The sequence below is a fragment of the Mus musculus genome, chromosome 19, assembly GCF_000001635.26.
Source record: "Mus musculus strain C57BL/6J chromosome 19, GRCm38.p6 C57BL/6J".
NCBI lineage: Eukaryota > Metazoa > Chordata > Mammalia > Rodentia > Muridae > Mus > Mus musculus.
In genome coordinates, this window is record NC_000085.6 from 11,641,868 (window position 1) to 11,663,213 (window position 21,346).

Consider the following 21,346-nt stretch of genomic DNA (forward strand, 5'->3'; position numbering starts at 1 on the left):
CTTGTCACCACCCCTCCCTTCAAATTGGAAATAGGCATAAAGCTTTCCTACGTTCATTTAGTCTGGGTTTTTTTTTTGTCATAGCAATTTAAAAACAAACAAACAAACAAACAAAGGCAAATTTCATCCTCTATTAGGAACGATTCTGACTAGACCTCACTCTAATGTTAACAGTGATAAAAGCAGCCCATGCCCCATGTTCTGGGAGTACAAAAATGAATGACAGTCCTCCAGTGTCTTACCTTGGCCCACTGTACCCCAGTGGCTTTCGGGGATCATCTGAGGCTTCAGCTTAGGTTGGGACCCTGTGTCTGAAGCCCTTCAAGGCTAGAAGTCAGATAGTTTTGTATGGTGGAAATGACTTGTTCTCATATATGGTCTCTATGAGGACTTTATTTCTTTTTTTAATATTTTTATTAGGTATTTTCCTCATTTACATTTCCAATGCTATCCTAAAAGTCCCCCATACCCTCCCCCCCACACACACCCCTACCTACCCACTCCCACTTTTTGGCCCTGGCGTTCCCCTGTACTGGGGCATATAAAGTTTGCAAGTCCAATGGGCCTCTCTTTCCAGTGATGGCTGACTAGGCCATCTTTTGATACATATGCAGCTAGAATCAAGAGCTCCAGGGGTACTGGTTAGTTCATAATGTTGTTCCACCTATAGGGTTGCAGATCCCTTTAGCTCCTTGAGTACTTTCTCTAGCTCCTCCATTGGGGGCCCTGTGATACATCCAATAGCTGACTGTGAGCATCCACCTCTGTGTTTGCTAGGCCCGGCATAATCTCACAAGAGACAACTATATTTGGGTCCTTTCAGCAAAATCTTGTTAGTGTATGCAATGGTGTCAGCGTTTGGAAGCTGATTATGGGATGGATCCCCGGATATGGCAGTCTCTAGATGGTCCATCCTTTTGTCACAGCTCCAAACTTTGTCTCTGTAACTCCTTCCATGGAGATTTTGTTCCCAATTCTAAGAAGGGGCAAAGTGTCCACACTTTGGTCTTTGTTCTTCTTGAGTTTCATGTGTTTAGCAAATTGTGTCTTATATCTTGGATATCCTAAGTTTCTGGGCTAATATCCACTTATCAGTGAGTATATATTGTGTGAGTTCCTTTGTGAATGTGTTACCTCACTCAGGATGATGCCCTCCATGTCCATCCATTTGGCTAGGAATTTCATAAATTTCATTCTTTTTAATAGCTGAGTAGTACTCCATTGTGTAGATGTACCACATTTTCTGTATCCATTCCTCTGTTGAGGGGCATCTGGGTTCTTTCCAGCTTCTGGCTATTATAAATAAGGCTGCTATGAACATAGTGGAGCATGTGTCCTTCTTACCGGTTGGGACATCTTCTGGATATATACCCAGGAGAGGTATTTCGGGATCCTCCGGTAGTACTATGTCCAATTTTCTGAGGAACCGCCAGGTGGGATTGCAAGCTTGTACAACCACTCTAGAAATCAGTCTGAGGGCTTTATTTCTACAACAGTTTTCTGCCTAGGCATCTAAAGGGTCTGCTCTTGCACCTTACACACCTAAGGAACTGGTGAGAGGTGGGTGATACCAAGGTTCGCGTCTTGTACCTTCTCTGGGGCAGGCGAACTGACAGGCTTACTTGAGCCATTGCTAAAGCATCTGGGTAGTGCTATTCTGGAATATCAGGAGCAGAGTATTAAGAGCTTTGTTAGGGGGCACTTGGAGTCAATCCTGCATCCAGCTTCACAAAGCATTCTGTTTTTCAGGAGTTCTGGGCTTTAAAAGGCAGCTATAAGAAGCTCCAAAATCCCATGTGGGCTTCTCTCCCATCGTCCATGATCCTTATGTCTATGCTAATCTCAAATTAGTTACACATATGACTTTACATTCTTCTCCTGGGAATTCTGTAAATATTTATACTCTATGCCTTTTAGTTTATTTTTTCAATTACAAATTCCACCTTAAGCTCTTCTCCTCTTAGACGGATGATGTTAAAATGATCATACAGCAGAGTCCTCCTGAATTCTACATTCTATAAAGCCCTAGGATGCAAACATAACCTCTTGTTATGACACAGGGTCTCATCGAGCTCAAGCTAGCCTCAGACTTACTGTGGAATTAAGAACCTTGAGTATTTTGTTACCCCTTCTAAGAACGACCAAAGCACCCACACATTGGTCTTCCTTCTTCTTGAGCTTCATGTGGTCTGTGAATTGTAACTTGGGTATTCTGAGCTTTTGGGCTAATATCCACTTATCAGTGAGTGCATACCATGTGTTTTCTTTTGTGATTGGGTTACTTTACTCAAGATGATATTTTCTAGTTCCATCCATTTGTCTAAGAATTTCATGAATTCATTGTTTTTAATAGCTGAGTAGTACTCCATTATGTAAATGTACCATATTTTCTGTATCCATTCCTCTGTTGAAGGGCATCTGGGTTTTTTGCAGCCTCTGAAAGAGGTAACAAAATACTCATAGGAGCAAATACAGAGACAAAGTGTGGAGGAAAGGACTGAAGGAAAGGCCATCCAGAGACTGCCCTACCTGGAGATTCATCCCATACACAGTCACCAATCCCAGACACTATTGTGGCTGCCAAGAAGTACATGCTGACAGGAGCCTGATATAGCTGTCTCCTGAGAGGCTCTGCCAGAGCCTGATATATACAGAGGCAGATGCTTGCATCCAACCATTAGACTGAGCAAGGGGTCCCCAATGGAGGAGTTATAGAAAGGAATGAAGGAGCTGAAGGGGTTTGCAACCCCATAGGAAGAACAACAAGCTGGGCAGTGGTGGTGCAAGCCTTTAATCCCAGCACTTGGGAGGCAGAAGCAGGCAGATTTCTGAGTTCGAGGCCAGCCTGGTTTACGAAAGTAAGTTCCAGGACAGCCAGGGCTACACAGAGAAACCCTGTCAAAAAAAAAAAAAAAAAAAAAAAAAGAACAACAATATCAACCAACCAGAGTTCCCAGGGTCTAAACAACCAACCAAGGAGTAAACATGAAGGGGCCCATGGCTCCAGACATGTATGTAGCTATGTAGCAGAGGATGGTCTTGTGTGGCATCAATGGGAGAAGAAGCCTTTGGTCCAGTGAAAGCTCAATGTCCCCGTGTGGGGAATGTGAGGGCTGGGAGGCAGGAGCAGGTGGATGGGTGGGGGCACACCTTCATAGAAGCAGGAGGAGGGGGATGGGATAGGGGTTTTCTTGGGGGGGGAGAATTGGGAAAGGGGATAACATTTGAAATGTAAATAAATAAGATATCAAAAAAAAAACACAAAAAAACAAAAACAAAAAACCTTGAGCTCTGTCAGCAGGTTCTCAGATTACAGGCATACATCTTCATATTCATTTTCAGGGTCCTGGGGATCCAAGTCTGAGTTCTGGGAATAGCAAACAAGCACTCTACCAAAAGAAGCACACAACCAGCCCATGCATGAACTCTTACCAACTTCTTTGCAGCCACGTAATAAGGATAAACTTGACTCTAGTTTCCAGCCCCTTGATCCTCATTGCTACAATCTCATGAGAAACACCTGTCATGCCCATGTACCTGCCGGTATCCTGAGTGATATCAAGAAAAAGGTAAGGTGGAGAGTCCGTGGAAGAGAAAAAAGATGGAAAGTAAGGTCAGAGGAGTCCTAAATACCAGGTCCTGGGTGGAAACAGCACGTGAAGGAGGAAGAGGGCACGGTACTACAAGGGAGTAACAGTGTGAGAGTAAGTAAGAGATTTTAGAGGTTAGACAATCAGAAGCTCAGCAGCGGCCCTATAGTCAAGGCTGACTTCAGAACCCAGAGCCAAGTACTGGAACCCATGAAAGATAGACCTGAACAGAAGTCACAAGGAATTGGTGGAAAGGGATTGTGGCAAAAGGCAGAACACATCGCCATCTCTGCTCCCACGGCACCGCCGCTGCCACCACCACTGCTGCCAGAGTACTGTTTCAACAAAAGCCATTGCAGGTGGAATATCACAAAAGAAAAAGGCGACAAGAACATGATTTAGAGGATAAGGGAGAAGCACAAGACTGTGGGGAAAAGCTAGTATTTTTTTTTCTAATTTAGAGCTGAAAAGTCATAAATGGTACTTGAGGTTTCAGCTGCACTGTTTGTAAAGTGAAAATGGGAGCACCTGTTTCAGCAAGCACTACACACAGGTTCAAAGGGCAGAAGGAAACCATATTACTTTAGTCACACGAAGTGACATTGTAAAGATGAAAAGTAGGCACCTCTGTATGCTTTAAACCAGCACTTATTTCTTTGCTAGAAACACTATGGCCATGAGAAAGAAGCTTACGTAATTGGTGAAATGAAGGAGGGAACTGGATTCGTTCCTGGCTCATCCCTAACCCACCATGTACCTTTAAGACGCATGCTTCCCCACCTGAGTCTAACCAACTGGCTGTGAGATCAGGCACTGGGATAAGATGTTTAGAATCATCTTCCTGAAGTCTGGCTGTCCCAGCACTGTTCACCTTATCCCCTAAGACTGTTGAAAGGAGAAAGTCCACACCACTTCCTCTATTAGTCAGCTCTTCCACTGCCATGAGAAACTCCTCAATAAATAGACTCCAAGGAAGATATATTTTGTCTCAAAGCTTCACAGGCATCGCCTCTGTGCTAATGGGCTTGTGCTCTGAGTGCAGGCTCTCTGTTGAGAGGGGAAAACATAGAAGTACTTAACAATAAAAAAAATTCTTGCAGAGGACTGACCCACAGGATGAGTCCAGGCCTGCCAACTTTGGTTAGTTGTTGCAAATGCAGATGAAACATTACTGAGGGAGAGGAGATATCTGACATCAAACTTCAGTGATGGGAACATTTGCATAAATTCAAATTGTGAATTAATTTTCTCATGTTTTGTCATCTGACTATGCTGTCACCATAAATTAGTTTTAGAACACAGCACTTTTTGAGTTAGAACACTAACCATTATTAAAGACTATTTATTTTTCCTAGGGGTTAGCTTGTTAGTTGTTAAAATGTAAACTAGGTCCAAAGTTTTTATTCTGATGCATTAATACACCTATCCCTGTTCATTATTCTTACCGAAAACATTTAAAACATCTTCCTGTTGGATCAAAATGTGTGGGCTGGTAGGATAGAGAAGCAGTTGAAGGTGCCTACCTCCTGTCCTAACAACCTGAGTTCTATCCCTGGGACTCACATAGTTGTAGAGAAGAATCAGCGCCCACAGGTTGTCCTCTGCCCTCTCGGCAAGCATCATGGTATGTGTATGCATGCATGCACACCACCAGCAGCAGCACAATTTAAAAAATAAACATTAAATGTTCAAATTCGCCATTAAGGACATATTCTTGAAAATAGGTACAAAAGAGAAACAAAATGTAAATGACTAATATAAATTGCGTAATAGGTAACACCTGATTTACAAGCCATCCACAGAAGTAAAATAATCAAAAAATGCATCTTCATAAGCTGAGCCTTTATTTCATTGATGTATAGGAATAAGATCTCTAAGGAGAAGCTTATGCCAGGATTTTTTTTCTTATTGAAAGAGAAAAGTTTGTCTTACAGTGAAATCTCTGGTGCCAGCACTGTCCCTATCTCTTATTCTGGGAGGAAGCAGCTTGGTGAGCATTTAATAACCCCAACTCTTCTGGTGTAGCTTCAAAGTCAGTCATAAAGGGACTCTTAACAGGTTTTGGATCCTCCTCAGTAGATAGTGGCATAAGCCACACAGACTTCCTAAAGAAAAGGGGAACAGAGAGAATCAAGATTGGAGTTCTTGGTGCCATAGCTTTTCAAGTCAAAACTTGGAATCAAATTATTCTTATCTCTATTAAACCCCATCACATCACCAACCCGATAACTTGGAAGGCAGAGACAACAGAATCACTGCAAGTGCAAGCCAGCTCTACCTAGTGAGTTTCCAGTCAGTAACTCCGTTGGATTTCTGAAGGTGAATGAATGGATGGATGGATGTTTACAATTTTAAAGTATATGCACCAAAGCTCTGCTCATATCTGTTTGTCTGACTAGTCATCATTTTGTTTCATTTTAGATTTATTTATTTTATAGGTAAGAATGATATGCCTGCAGGCATGTATGCATACCATGTTCACACCTTGGTGCCTGAGGAAGTCAGGAGAAGATTTAAGACCCCTGGAACAGGAGAGGTTGATGGCTGTGAACCATCATGTGTGTGCTAGGAATTGAACCTAGGACATCTACAAAAGCAGTAAGTACTCTTACTCTCTGAGTCTTCTCCCTAGTCCCTAGCCATCACATTTTCTAAGGTAGGTAGGCCAAAAACAAGAGAGCAATCATTGTTGACAGAGGAATGCCCATTCATCTCTGTTAAGATGGCAGTCTCTGAAGAAGCACTAGCTATGAGACAATGGTCAAAACTCTACATTACAGCCAGCGTTTGGTGGTATATACAAAAGATGATACATTTATGTATGCATGTGTGTGTATAGGACTTAATCAAGTTTAGCTCTAATTTAGGGTTCTGGTACACCCCAGAATGTCACTAAATCCCGCAATCTAGTTTACCTTAGAAAAATAGTTATATGAAAGGTCATAAATACTACCAAGGTAAATATATTTTCTGCCACTAAAATCCACACATAAGGGTGGTAATGATGGTAAATTTTATCTTATGTCTATTTTATCACAGTGAAACAAAAACAGACATATGTTTTGCCACATTAAAATATATTACACATTTGTTCTGAGCTCTAAATTCTTTTTAATATCAAGTATTTTTATATATTAGATTTCTATACTTGCCCCTAAGAATTTTTAATATTCGATATAAACATTTCTACGACATGGTAAGTAGTATATCAGGATGCTATTGCATTTCATCTCAAATTTCCTATGGGGCACTTTCTGGATCCAATATTAGTTCTATAAAATTGCAAACAAATGATTTAGTCAAACAGGTGAACGAATCCTTCTTCGTTCTCTGCTAGTTCCGATTAAAGTGGGCAGGTTTATTTTCACTCACATTTTAGACAGGCAGTCTCATAACTTAAAAAAGTTTATTACAAGAACTGTACTATGATTTAGATAACAGCAAAATACATTGATGCTATGGACCAGTGGCTCAGCAGGTAAAGGTTCATGTCAGATAGTCTTATGACCCAAGTTCAATTCCAAGACACCACAGGTTGGAAGCTGAGCAACAATTCCCACAACTTGGGCACACTGACCTCCATACAAACACTGTGGCTTATGCACCCACAAATATATACAAAATAATTAAATAAATAAGTAAATATAAAACAAACTAAATTTCAGATTCCCAAATTAATATGTGTGTGTGTGTGTGTGTGTGTTGTGTGTGTGTGTGTGTGTGTGTCAATGCCTAATTCTTCTATTTATTGAGGTTATGGAGTATTTTATCTTGATTTGTAGCTATAAACTACAAAACTGTAAAATAATCTCTGACTATTAGACTATATGTTAGACCCTTTCAACTCCGTAGTGTTTTGATTCTAAAATTAAGTAATATATTTAACCTTTAGAAATGTAAATTTTTTTCCAGAGCTGAGGACCGAACCCAGGTACTTGTACTTGCTAGGCAAGCAGTCTACCACTGAGCTAAATCCCCAACCCCTAGAAATGTACATTATTAAGGTATCTACTGAAGTATTTTATAAATAGTTACTTAGGGTTTGTTTGAATTATTCTTATGGGCAAGTCAGGACATAGTCTCTAAATTCTCTGTTTCTGTGAATGCAGCTCAAAGGAGAGAGATCCACAAGACTCACCGAGAGGCAGAACACTGCAAAGGGACTATCTGAAGTTCCAAACAATAATTCCTTGGACGAAAGTACATCTCGGTTTCAAAACAGACGATTTCATTTGAGATAACCTAGGAAATCACACTGGTTAGGAGGAAGGTATCCTAGCAACAGAAGAGCTACTCATAGAGGTGAACATGAAACAGAAATCATCAATATTTCAAAAGGTGGCTTCTGTCATTCTCAGGTGCATGTGAAGTTCCAGCCACTTAACAATGGGACAGAAAAGGAGCACTGTAAGAGTGAACTGAAAGTACTTTTAGACAGGAGCATCCTAAGACACAGAAGTAAACTGTCATTTAACAGCCTTTGTAATAGAATATTAATGAAAAGCATTCAGTAGTTATTTTTGAGTGCCTTTGTCTCTCTGACTCTCCATCTTTCTCTTTGCAACTCTGTCACATCTCCCTGCTTGTGTGTGTGTGTGTGTGTGTGTGTGTGTGTGTGTGTGTGTGTGTGTGTGTATACATATGCATGCATGCGCCTATACGCACACATGTCTGTATTGTTCCCTTGTGTTTGTACATGGCCTGCCTGTACTAAATGCACATAAGTGTGTGGATGTACCCACCGATTTGTGCACATGCAGAAGCCAGAGCATAATGTAGATATTTTCCTGAATTATGCTCCAACTTATTGCTTTGAGGCATGGTCTTTCACAAAACCAGAAGCTCACCATTTGGACCAGGCATGCTGGCCAGCAAGCCCTCAGCATCTACCCATCTCTGTTCCCCAGTGCTAGGATAACAGGCCTCTACAGACACACCTCCCTTTTCACATGGTTTGAGGGCTTTCAAATTCAGGTTCTGATGTTTGCAGAGAAAGCACTCTTACCCACAGAGTGATTTCTTCAGACCTCAGCAGTTTTTCAGTAACACAATTTAGAACCAAATATCAAAAAAAAAAAAAAAATGGTTTCAAGCACAGATTCTGGAGGGAAATCAGTCCTACTTATTAGTAAAATCTCACTAGCTCATTAACCACACCTGGGCAAATTGTGCAACACCCCATCTGAAGCTCCAGGTGACTAATTTTCCAAATGCAGTGTCCTATCACAAGTAATAAGACAGTCAGTGAATGGCTCCAAAATATTACTATAGTATAAATATAAACTTTAAAAATCTACCGGGAAACAATGTCCCAGAATAAAATTACAGTTTTAATATATCCTTAGCTGAATAGCTAACAGATATATAACTCCAATTAAAATCTACTCCCGTGTAGGCACACATCCTAGTGGAGCATGGGTAAATTTCAGATGACTTAACTGAATTGACTATTGAATTGAACATATAATATAGCATGCATTGCCAGGCTGGTGATCTGGAGCGTTAGAAGCATTAATACAATTTACAATTGTCTGTGAAGGGGCTAGGAAGATGCATAGGTGAATAGAAGTGCTCGAGGCTCTTGCAGAGAATTTAATTTGGGTTCCAAGCACCCACATCAGGTGGCCTACAATTGTCTGTAACTCCAGGGAATCCGATGTCCTCTTTTGGCCTTCAAGCACACCTGTATATATTCATGCACAAATATAGATGCACAAAAATAAAATTTTGCTTAAAAACTTCTTGCCAAGATTTTGTGAAATAGACTAGAATCTTTTTAAATTTTTTTTAAAATCATTGCCTGCATCATGAGTCTGCAAATCTGTACTACAAATTTCTAGGCCTAAAATTGACCCAATAATTGGGGAGGAATACATGTGGGAGTCTATTGTACTATAGTCATTGGTTATTACCAGCAGAATCATGCATATGGATCAGTTAAAGGACCATAATGTTAACAGTAAGCAAATAAGCATGAAAAACACGTGTTACTTTTACAGACAGCACTACAAAGTTCTCACCTTTGTCCTGATGCCACAGTGAGAAACAGGGTATATGAAATCATATTGATGTGCGTGTATTTGAGTTACACGGCAGTTCTGTCCCAGATATAATTCATCAGCAAAAATATATGGATTTCTTTTGTTCTGGGAAAACGCACTAACACTGACCGTCATCCAGTCCTGAGAACAACTTACATCCACTGCAGAAAGATACACATGAGAAAATGTCAAGTGTGCATTAACTTCAAGAAGGAGCTAATTTTCTGTCAAGAGTAAACAAAGGAGTTACAGAGACAAAATTTGGAGCTGTGACGAAAGGATGGACCATCTAGTGATTGCCATATGCAGGGATCCATCCCATAATCAGCTTCCAAATGCTGACACCATTGCATACACTAGCAAGTTTTTACTGAAAGGACCCAGATACAGCTCTCTCTTGTGAGACTATGCCAGGGCCTAGCAAACACAGAAGTGAATGCTCACAGTCAGCTATTGGATGGGTCACACGGCCCCCAATGGAGGAGCTAGAGAAATTACCCAAGGAGCTAAAGGGAACTGCAACCCTATAGGTGGAACAACAATATGAACTAACCAGTACCCGGGAGCTCTTGTCTTTAGCTGCACATGTATCAAAAGATGGCCTAGTCGGCCATCACTGCAAAGAGAGGCCCATTGGACTTGCAAACTTTATATGCCCCAGTACAGGGGAACGCCAGGGCCAAAAAGGGGGAGTGGGTGGGTAGGGGATTGGGGGGGTGGGTATGAGGGACCTTTGGGGTAGCATTGAAAATGTAAACGAGGAAAATAGCTAATAAAAAAAAGAAAAAGACAAAAAAAAAAAAAGAGCTGATGACTGGTCTCCCATCTGTGCCCCAAAGCTAAGGCTGTCCCACAGCCCTCCACAACCAAATCCCACCCAGAGAGAGCTGGTCTCTCAGGAATACTCTCACTTCTAAGCCTACAAGTGAGACCTCCACTTTTCCTCCAATAACTGTCCAAAAGGAACCCAACAGGAGTGAAAAGGGCACAGGAACAGCAGAACAGCTAAGAACAGAATACTTCTGGTCTCCATCTGCAACCTGATCTAAGGGTGACCCACAGCCCTCCTTACACAAAACCCGCCAGTTGAGAGCTGGACTCCCAAGGAGTGCTGACACACCTAACACCACAGGTTCACAGGCCCAAAGAAGGGGAAAGCCCCACTCAGAGACAGAAAGGACAGGTAGAACTTGAGATAACCAGACAGCAAGAGGTAAGCACAAGAACATATGTAACAGAAACCAAGGCTACTTGGCATCATCAGAACCCAGTTCTCCCACTGCAGCAAGTCCTGGATACCATATCAAACTGGAAAAACAAGATTCAGATTTAAAATTATATCTCATGATGATGATGATGATGATGATGATGATGATGATGATGATGATGATAGAGGACTTTAAGAACTACGTGAAAAAAAAATCCATTAATGAAATGCAGGAGAACACAGCTAAAAAGGTAGAAGCCCTTAAAGAGGAAACACAAAAATCCCTTAAAGAATGACAGGAAAACACAATCAAACAGGTGAAGTAATTTAACAAAACTATCTAGGATCAAAAATGGAAATAGAAGCAATAAAGAAATCACAGAGGAAGACAACCCTGGAGATAGAAAACCTAAAAAAAAAGAGATCAGGAGTCATAGATGCAAGCATCACCAACAGAATACAAGAGATAGAAGAGAGAATCTTAGGTGCAGAAGATACCATAGAAAACATTGACACAAGAGGCAAAAGAAATGCAAAATGCAAAAAGGTTCTCACCCAAACATTCAGAAAATCCAGGACACAATGAGAAGACTAAACCTAAGGATAATAGGTATAGAAGAGAGTAAAGATTTCCAACTTAAAGGGCCAATAAATATCTTCAACAAAATTATAGAAGAAAAATTCCCTAACCTAAAGAAAGAGATGCCTATGAACATACAAGAAGCCTACAGAACTCCAGATAGTTTGGACCAGAAAAGAAATTTCTCCCATCACATAATAATCAAAACACCCAATGCACAAAACAAAGAAAGAATACTAAAAGCAGTAAAAGAAAAAGGTCAAGTAAAATATAAAAGCAGACCTATCAGAATTACACCAGATTTCTCACCAGAGACTATGAAAGCCAGAAGGTCCTGGGCAGATGTCATACAGACCCTAAGAGAACACAAATTGCAGCCCAGACTACAATACCCAGAAAAACTCTCAATTACCAGATATGGAGAAACCAAGATATTCAATGACAAAACCAAATTTATACAATATCTTTCACAAATCCAGTCCTACAAAGGATAAAGGACAGAAATCTCCAACACAAGGAGGAAAACTACACCCTATAAAAAGCAAGAAAGTAATCTGCTTTCAACAAACCCAAAAGAAGATAGCCACACAAACATAAATCCATCTCTAACAACAAAAACACAGGAAGTAACAATCACTTTTCCTTAATATCTCTTAACACCAATGGACTCAATTCCCCAATAAAAAGACATATAGACTAAATGAATGGATATGTAAACAGGACCCAGCATTTTGCTGCATACAGGAAGTGCACCTCAGTGTCAAACACAAAAATTACCTCAGAATAAAAGGCTGGAAAATAATTTTCCAAGCAAATGGTCCCAAGAAACAAGCTGGAGTAGTCATTCAAAAATCAAATAAAATTGACTTTCAACCAAAAGTTATCAAAACAGATAAGAAAGGACACTTTGTACTCATCAATGGAAAAATCTACCAAAAAGAATTCTCAGTCCTGAACATCTATGCCCCCAAAGGCAAGGGCACCCACATTCATAAAAGAAATGTTACTAAAGCTCAAAGCACACATTACCTCACACAATAATTGTGGGAGACTTCAACACCCCACTCTCATCAATGAACAGATCATGGAAACAGAAACTAAACAGAGACACAGTGAAACTAACAGAAGTTATGGACCTAATGGACTTAACAGGTAGTTATAGAATATTTCATCCTAAATCAAAATAGTATACCTTCTTCTCAGCACCTCATGGTACCTTCGCCAAAATTGGCCATAAAATCTGTCACAAAACAGGCCTCAAGACATACAAGAAGATTGAAATAATCCCATGCATTTTATCAGATAACCAAGGATTACGGCTGATCTTCAATAACAACAAAAACAACAGAAAGCCCAGATAAACATGGAAGCTATACAACATTCTACTCATTGATAACCTGGTCAAGGAAGAAATAAAGAAAGAAATTAAAGACTTTTAGAATTAATGAAAATGAAGCCACAACATACCCAAACTTATGAGACACAATGAAAGCAGTCCTAAGAGAAAAACTCATAGCTCTAAGTGCCTCCAAAAAGAAACTGGAGAGAGCATACACTAGCAGCTTAATAGCACATCTGAAAGCTCTAGAACAAAAAGAAGCAAATACACCCAAGAGGAGCAGACGGTAGGAAATAATCAAACTCAGGACTGAAATCAACCAAGTAGAAACAAAATGAACTATAAAAAGAATTAACAAACCAGGGGCTAATTATTTGGGAAAATCAACAAGATAGATAAACCCTTAGCCAAACTAAACAGAGGACACAGAGAAAGTGTTCAAATTAACAAAACCAGATATAAAAAGGAAGACAGAAACCCAGGAAATCCAAAACATCATCAGATCCTACTACAAAAGCCTATACTCAACACAACTGGAAAATCTGTATGAAATGGACAATTTCATAGACAGATGCCAAATACTAAAGTTAAATTATATCCAGAAAAATGCATGTAAATAGTCCCATAACCTCATTAAATGTCTCCCAACCAAAAAAAAAAAAAAAAAATGCGTTTAGAGCAAAGTTCTATCAGACTTTCAAAGAAGACCTAATACCAACACTCTTCAAACTATTCCACAAAATAGAAACAGAAGGAACACTACCCAATTCATTCTATTAAGCCACAAGTATGAGCATACCTAAATCACACAAAGAGCCAAAAAAGAAAGAGAACTTCACACTTATGAATATCGATGCTAAAATATTCAATAAAATTCTTGAAAACCAAATCCAAGAACACATCAAAATCAAGTAGGCTTCATCCCAGGGATACAGGTATGGTTCAATATATGAAAATCCATCAACGTAATCCACTATGTAAAGAAACTCAAAGGGGGAAAAACACATGAGAATCTCACTAGATGCTGAAAAAGCATTTGACAACATTCTACACCACATCAAGGTAAAAGTCTTGGAGATATCAGGAATCCAAAGCCCATAACTAAACATAGTAAAAGCAATATACAGCAAACCAGTAGCCAACATCCAACTAAATGGAAAGAAACTTGAAGCAATCCCACTAAAATCAGGGACTAAACAAGGCTGCCCACTCTCCCCCAAACTATTCACTATAGTACCCAAAGTTCTATCCAGAGCAATAAGACAACAAAAGGAGGTCAAAAGGATACAAATTGGAAAGGAAGAAGTCAAAATATTATTATTTGCAGATGATATGGCAGTATACTTAAGTGACCCCAAAAATTCCACCAGAGAACTCCTAAACTTGATAAATAACCTCAGAAAAGAAGTGGCTGGATCAATCAAGTCCAACACATTGGTATCCTTCCTCTACTCAAAGGATAAATGAATTTCTGAGAAAGAAATTCGGGAAATGACACCCTTCAAAATAGTCACAAATAATATAAAATACCTTAGTGTTTAACCAAAAAAGTGAAAGATCTGTATGACAACAACTTCAAGTCTCAGAAGAAATAAATCAAAGACCTCATAAATGGAAAGATCACCATGCTCAAGGATTGGCAGGATTAATATAGTAAAAATGGCCATCTTGCTGAAAGCAATCTACAGATTCAATACAATCCCCATCAAAATTCCAACTCAATTCTTCATAGAGTTACAAAGAGCAATTTGCAAATTCAAGTGGAATAACAAAAAACTCAGGATAGCGAAAAATATTCTCAACAATGAAAGAACTTCTGGGGGAATCACCATCCCTGCCATCTCTGACCTCAAGCTGTACTACGGAGCAATAGTGATAAAAAATAAACAAACAAACAAAAACTGCATGCTGTTGGTACAGTGACAGGCTAGATGATCAATGGAATAGAATTGAAGACCCAGAATGAACCCACACAACTATGGTCTCTTGATCTTTGACAAAAAGCTAAAACCATCCAGTGGAAAAAGGACAGCATTGCCACTAATGGTGTTGGTTCAACTGGAGGTCAGCATTTAGAAGAATGCAAATTAATCCATTCTTATCTCCTTGTAAAAAGCTCAAGTATAAGGGGATCAAGGACCTCAAACCAGATACACTGAAACTAATAGAAAAGAAAGTGGAGAAGAGCCTCAAGCACATGGACACAGGGGAAATTTTCCTGAACAGAACACAAATAGCTTATGCTCTAAGATCAAGTATAAACAAATGGGACCTCATAAAACTACAAAGCTTCAATAAGGTAAAGGACACTGTCAATAAAACAAAACAGCAACCAACGTATTGGGAAAATATCTTTACCAACCCTACATCCAGTAGAGGGCTAATATCTGATATATACAAAGAACTCAAGAAGTTAGACTCCAGAGAACCAAATAACCCTATTAAAAATGGGGTACAGAGCTAAACAAAGAATTCTCAACTGAAAAATACAATGGCCAAGAAGCACCTAGAGAAATGTTCAACATCTTTAGCCATCAGGAAATGCAAATCAAAAGAACCCTGAGATTCCACCTCACAACAGTTAGAATGGCTAAGATCAAAGTCTCAGGTGACAGCAGATGCTGGCAAGGATGTGGAGAAAGAGGAACACCCCTCCATTGTTGGTGGAATTACAAGATGGTACAACCACTGTGGCAGTTCCTCAGAAAATAGTAGTGCCTGAGGACCCCGCTACACCACTTCTGGACATATACCCAAAAGATGCTCCAACATATAACAAGGACACATGCTCCACTATCAGCTTATTTATAATAGCTAGAAGCTGGAAACAACCCAGATGTCCTTCAACAGAGGAATGGATAAAGAAAATGTGGTACATTTACATAATTGAGTACAACTCAGCTATTAAAAACAATGAATTCATGAAATTCTTAGGCCAATGGTTGGAATTAGAAAATATCATCCTGCGTGAGGTAACCCAGTCGCTAAAGAACACACATTGTATGCACTCACTGATAAGTGGATATTAGGCCAAAAGCTTGGAATACCCAAGATACAATTCACAGACCACATGAAGCTCAAGAAGAAGGAAGACCAAAGTGTGGATGCTTCAGTCCTTATTAGAAGGGGGAACATAATACTCAAGGGAGGAGTTACAGAGACAAAGTGTGGAGCAGAGACTGAAGGAAAGACCATCCAGAGACTACCCCACTTGGGGATCCATACCATATACAGTCACCAAACCCAAACACTAATCCAGATGCCAAGAAGTGCTTGCTTACAGGAGCCTGATATAGCTGTCTCCCGAGAGGCTGACGAACCTGACAAAGACAGAGGTGGATGCTCTAAGCCAACCATTGGACTGAGCAAGGGGTCCACAATGGAGGAGTTAAAGGACTGAAGGATCTGAAGAGACAAAATCACCAACCCAAGAGTTCACATGGAGGGACCCATGGCTCCAGCTGCATATGTAGCAGAGGATGGTCTTGTTGGACATAATTGGAATAGAGGTCTTTTGTCCTGGGAAGAATCGATGCCCCAGTATAGGAGAATGCCAGGGCAGGGAGGTGGAAGTGGGTGGATGGGTGGGGTACCACTGTCATACAAGCAGGGGGAGGGAGGTGGGTGGTTGGGCTAACACCCTCATACAAGAAGGGGAAGGGACGATGGGATAGGGGCCTTCTGGAGGGAAAACTGGGAAAGGGGATAACATTTGAAATGTAAATAAATAAAATATCCACTCAAAAAAAGCAAAAAAAATGTAAAACACCAAAAATAGATAATTTATACAATAAATTATTTTTAAGTCATATTCTGCCACAAAAAAAAGAGCCTATGAAGGATTTGGAGATTATCATTATTTTCAAAATACATCTGCTTAGTTATTCCCACATACATAGATAGATATCTGATATTTCACAGGTGAAACCCAGCAACATCAAGGATGAAAAAATAAAATCACCTATGATTTCTTTCCTTCTGAAGAACTGAAATTGTACAAAAGGTGCTATATTCAGGAGTGTGTGAAAGGGAATACTTTATCCCCACAACCTTTGTGAGGAGATGAAGAGAAAATATGCTCCAGAGGAACTCAGCCATGAGAGAAAGGAGTCTGAAGAGAGAAAACGCAACCTCCTCACAGCTTTACAGTGCTGGGAAATTCACCCTCAGGTAAAACTTACTCTTAGCCTATACATGGAGATCTCCAGGAAGCCAACCACGAAAGTTACTTTTAATGGATGCATTGGGAGGAACTTCCCATAATGGAAAATATATGCGGTCAATGAGTATGAGGCTACTGCAACCTCCAAAAATCAGTGGGGCCTATGAGTTTTTGGTCTTTGGAGATAAGTCATCATTAAGAAGACAAGGTAAGTTTGGGGGAGGAAGGCAGGTGTTTTACATCTATGTCTTTGTGTGCTTAAAATGTTATTCTATGCCCTAAATAGGAGAATCGGGAAGAGCTTCCTTAAAAGAAAGAAATATATATATCAACACCTAAGATTAAAACTGGTTTTTAAAAAGTAACTGGACCTAGGCATACTGAAAGTCCATTCTTTTAAGCTCTACTCCCGCCTCCTATCACCACATTTCAGTCAGTTGGACACTTTATGGTGGTTCCTCCAACATCTGAAAAATTACTGAGAACCACACATAGCTGTTGAATCATCAACTTAAGCAATTCTTCCTGACCCCAAACAGTAATTAGGACCAGGGCACAGATACCTTGCTCAATCTGTTCCAGGAAGCTGGAATCTGCTAGTTACCACTTCCTCTGCATGTGCTGTCTATTTCAGCCATTAACTGCTGCACTAGCCTAAAGACCTCATTGTAAAGTGAAAGGATACCAGAACCCGAATATGGTCCTCACTCCTACAAGGTCTCCAAGCCAAACAGACAGATAAGAAACCTGTATTTCAGTTCTACAGGAAACTCCACTTCTAACAATAGCAATAGACAAGCCAACTTTGTAAATAATAATAACAACACAGGAATTCTGCCTTGGAAAAGCTAGCATTTAGTCAGATGTTAAAACTAGGAGGATCTTGATTCTAGGTGAGATGGGGGAAAGATGAACCTTTAAAAATGAACCTTTAAACACGACAGACTTGCTTTATGTTGGTCTTCATGGCTTCTTAGGACCATCACCATCTGATATGAGTGACTGGCAGAGCAGTACGTTTGTGTGTGTGTGTGTGTGTGTGTGTGTGTGTGTGTGTGTGTGTGTGTGTGTGTTTCTGCAGCCCAGGCTAGCCTCAAAATTGCTATACAGCCAAAGCTGACTTTGAACTCCTGATTCACTAGCTTCACCTTCACGAGTACTAGAATTATATAGGCGTGTATCATCACAACCAGCTAGGGCAATACTATTAAAAGAACAGAAAGCAATATCATGAAGAAGAAATATGGAGATTCTAGACATAGGAAGGTCAGTTTCAGAGATACAGTGGCACTAATTTCAAACTATCAAAGTACAGATAATTGGCAGTAGATTTGAAAAGGCAGACTTAGATGCAGAGCCATGGAATACTTCTGTAAATGAGATACATTATACAGAAAATACCAAAGCATAGGAAGAGAGGATGTCTGAGAACGTAGACATTAGGCAAAAAGAGGAAACATGTAAATTTGCAAGTCTGCTTTACCCGAAAGTATTTGTATTCCAGAAAATTTATAGCAACATCACAGCTCTGTAGGGAGTAAAAAGACCTGCATTGAAAGCAATCACTCCACACTGCTTTATCAAGGAAGTATCCTTCATAGGAACCTGCATGGCAAGCAATCAATCATTACCCTTTCTAGGAAGTATCTCCAAGTGCTCACTTACCGTCAATGTCCCAAGCACAAGTCCAAACCAAGACAGCAAGATAAACCAGGACCTCTAAAGCCATAGAGACCCCCATCCGGCAGACTTCCCGAACAGCACCACTTAGAAACAAAAAGGAACAGACATGGCTGATTTAAGTGATTTTGTATGGCAGCCCGTGCTCAGCTGCCTTCATTTTTCTTGTTGAAGTAGGCTGTAGAGGTGATGTGCTAACTACTTAAAACTCAGGTTTTCCAGATTATTTACTCCACAAATCTCAAAGAAGCATACATAAGTGGATCATGCTCTAGTGGATGGTCCCACCACTATGCCGCACAAATTAGATTCGATAAAGTATCACAAAAAGAAGACAGAAGTTTGGGGGTGGGGATGGAAAGAGGGCTAGAGCTAAGGAAATTAGAAAATTAGAGGGCTAGAGCCAGGAGTAAATATTATAAAAATACACTGTATAGTGTATGGATTTTTCAAAGAAGAAATTTAAAAATTTTTAAATGTTTCAATTGATAACTATTTGCAATGGATTGTTAAGGTCATCTAAATGCCTCCAATTACAATATTGACACTAACCATTATGTTGTTGGAAATAGGGTTTTTTTTTATTGGATATTTTCTTTGTTTACAGTTCAAATGTTATCCCCTTTCCTGGCTCGTCCCTGCCCCTGCTTCTATGAGGGTGCTCCCTCACCCACCAACCCACTCCTACCTCCCTGCCCTGCCTTTCCCCTACACTGGGGCATAGAGCCTTAACAAGACCAAGGGCCTCTTCGCCCATTGATGCCTGACAGGGTCATCCTATGCTACATATGCAGCTGGAGCCATGGGTTCCTTCTTGGTAGTTTAGTCCCTGGGAGCTCTGGTGGGGGGGAGGGGTCTGGTTGGTTGGTATTGTTGTTCTTTCTATGGGTCGCAAATCCCTTCAGATTATTCAGTCCTTTCTCCAACTCCTCCATTGGGGATACCATGCTCAGTCCAATGGTTAGCTGAGAGCATCCACCTCTGTATTTGCTAGGCTGTGGCAGAGCCTCTCAGGAGACAGCTCCTGTCAGCACTCACTTTTTGGCATTCGCAATACTGTCTGCGACTGGTGACTGGATATGGCCTCGATCCCCAGGTAGGGTACTCTCTGGATGGCCTTTCCTTCAGTCTCTGCTCCACACTTGATCTCCATATTTGCTCCCATGAGAATTCTGTTCCCTCTTCTAAGAAGGACTGAAACATCCACACTGTGGTCTTCTTTCTTCTTGAGCTTCATGTGGTCTGTGAACTGTACCTTGGGTATTCCAAGCTTTGGGGCTAATATCTGCTTATCAGTGAGTGCATACCATGTGTGTTCTCTTGTGATTTGGTACCTCACTCACTATCCATTTGCCTAAGAATTTTATGAATTCATTGTTTTTAATAGCTGAGTTGTACTCCAGTGTGTAAATGTACCAAATTTTCTTTATCCATTCTACTGTTGAGGGACATCTGGGTTATGTCCAGCTTCTGGCTGTTATAAATAAGCTGCTATGAACATAGTGGAGCATGTGGCTGTAATATATATTGGATCATTTTTTGGGTATATGTCCAGAAGTGGTACAGCTGGGTTCTCAAGTAATACTATGTCCAATTTTCTGAGGAACCACCAGACTGATTTCCAGAGTGGTTGTACCAGCTTGCAATCCCACCAGCAATGGAGGAGTGTTCCTCTTTCTCCACATCCTCACCAGCATGCTGTACTATCACCTGAGTTTTTGATCTTAGCCATTCTGAATGGGGTGAGGCGGAATCTCAGGGTTCTTTTGATTTGCACCCTAATGACTAAGGATGTTGAACATTTCTTTAGGTGCTTCTTGATCATTTGAGTTTCCTCAGTTGAGAATTCTTTGTTTAGTACTGTAACCCATTTTTAATAGAGTTATTTGATTCTTGGAGTCTAACTTCTTGAGTTTTTTGTATATATTGTATGTTAACCCTCTATCAGATATAGGATTGGTAAAGATCTTTACTCAATCTGTTGGTTACCTTTTTGTCTTATTGACAGTGTCCTTTGCCTTACAGAAACTTTGCAGTTTTATGAGGTCCCATTTGTTGATTCTTGATCTTACAGCACAAGCCAATGGTGTTCTGTTCAGAAGAATATCCCCTGTGTCCATGTGTTCAAGGCTGACCCCACTTTCTCTTCTATTAGTTTCAGTGGACCCAGAAATAAACCCACACACCTATGGTCACTTGATCTTTAACAAAGAAACTAAAAACATACCCATGGGGGGAAAAAGAGAGAGAAAAGTAAGAAAGAAAGCATATTCAACAAAGGCTGCTGGTCTAACTGGCAGTCTGCATGTAGAAGAATGCAAGTTGATCCCTTATCTCCTTGTACAAAGCTCAAGCCCAAGTGGATCAAAGACCTACATATAAAACCAGATTCACTGAATCTAACAGATGAGAAAGTGGGAAATAGCCTCAAACACATCTGCACAGGGGAAATTTTCCTGAACAGAAAACCAATGGCTCAAGCTCTAAGATCAACAATTGACAATGGGACCTCATAAAATTGAAAAGCTTCTGTAAGGCAAAGGACACTGTAAATTGGACAAAACAGCAACCTACAGATTGGGAAAAGATTTTTATCAATCCTATAGCCAATAAAGGGCTAATCTCTAAACTATAAAAATAACTCCAGAAAACCAAATAACCCAATGAAAAATAGGGCAACCTACAGATTGGGAAAAGATTTTTATCAATCTTACATCCAATAGAGGGCTAATATCTAAACAATAAAA

The 21,346-nt window shown here is 40.1% G+C and overlaps 1 protein-coding gene across 1 annotated transcript; it reads right to left on the reverse strand.

Annotated features, from left to right (window-relative positions):
* Positions 1 to 5,416: 5,416 nt before the first annotated feature.
* Oosp2 (oocyte secreted protein 2) lies at positions 5,417 to 18,692 on the reverse strand. Its single transcript, NM_001037634.3, has 4 exons — positions 18,585 to 18,692; positions 9,611 to 9,792; positions 7,729 to 7,832; positions 5,417 to 5,695 (listed from the first exon to the last, which is right to left on the reverse strand). The coding sequence occupies exons 1-4, from the start codon at positions 18,658 to 18,660 to the stop codon at positions 5,551 to 5,553; spliced, it is 507 nt and encodes a 168-aa protein (NP_001032723.1). The 5' UTR covers positions 18,661 to 18,692; the 3' UTR covers positions 5,417 to 5,550.
* Positions 18,693 to 21,346: the final 2,654 nt, after the last annotated feature.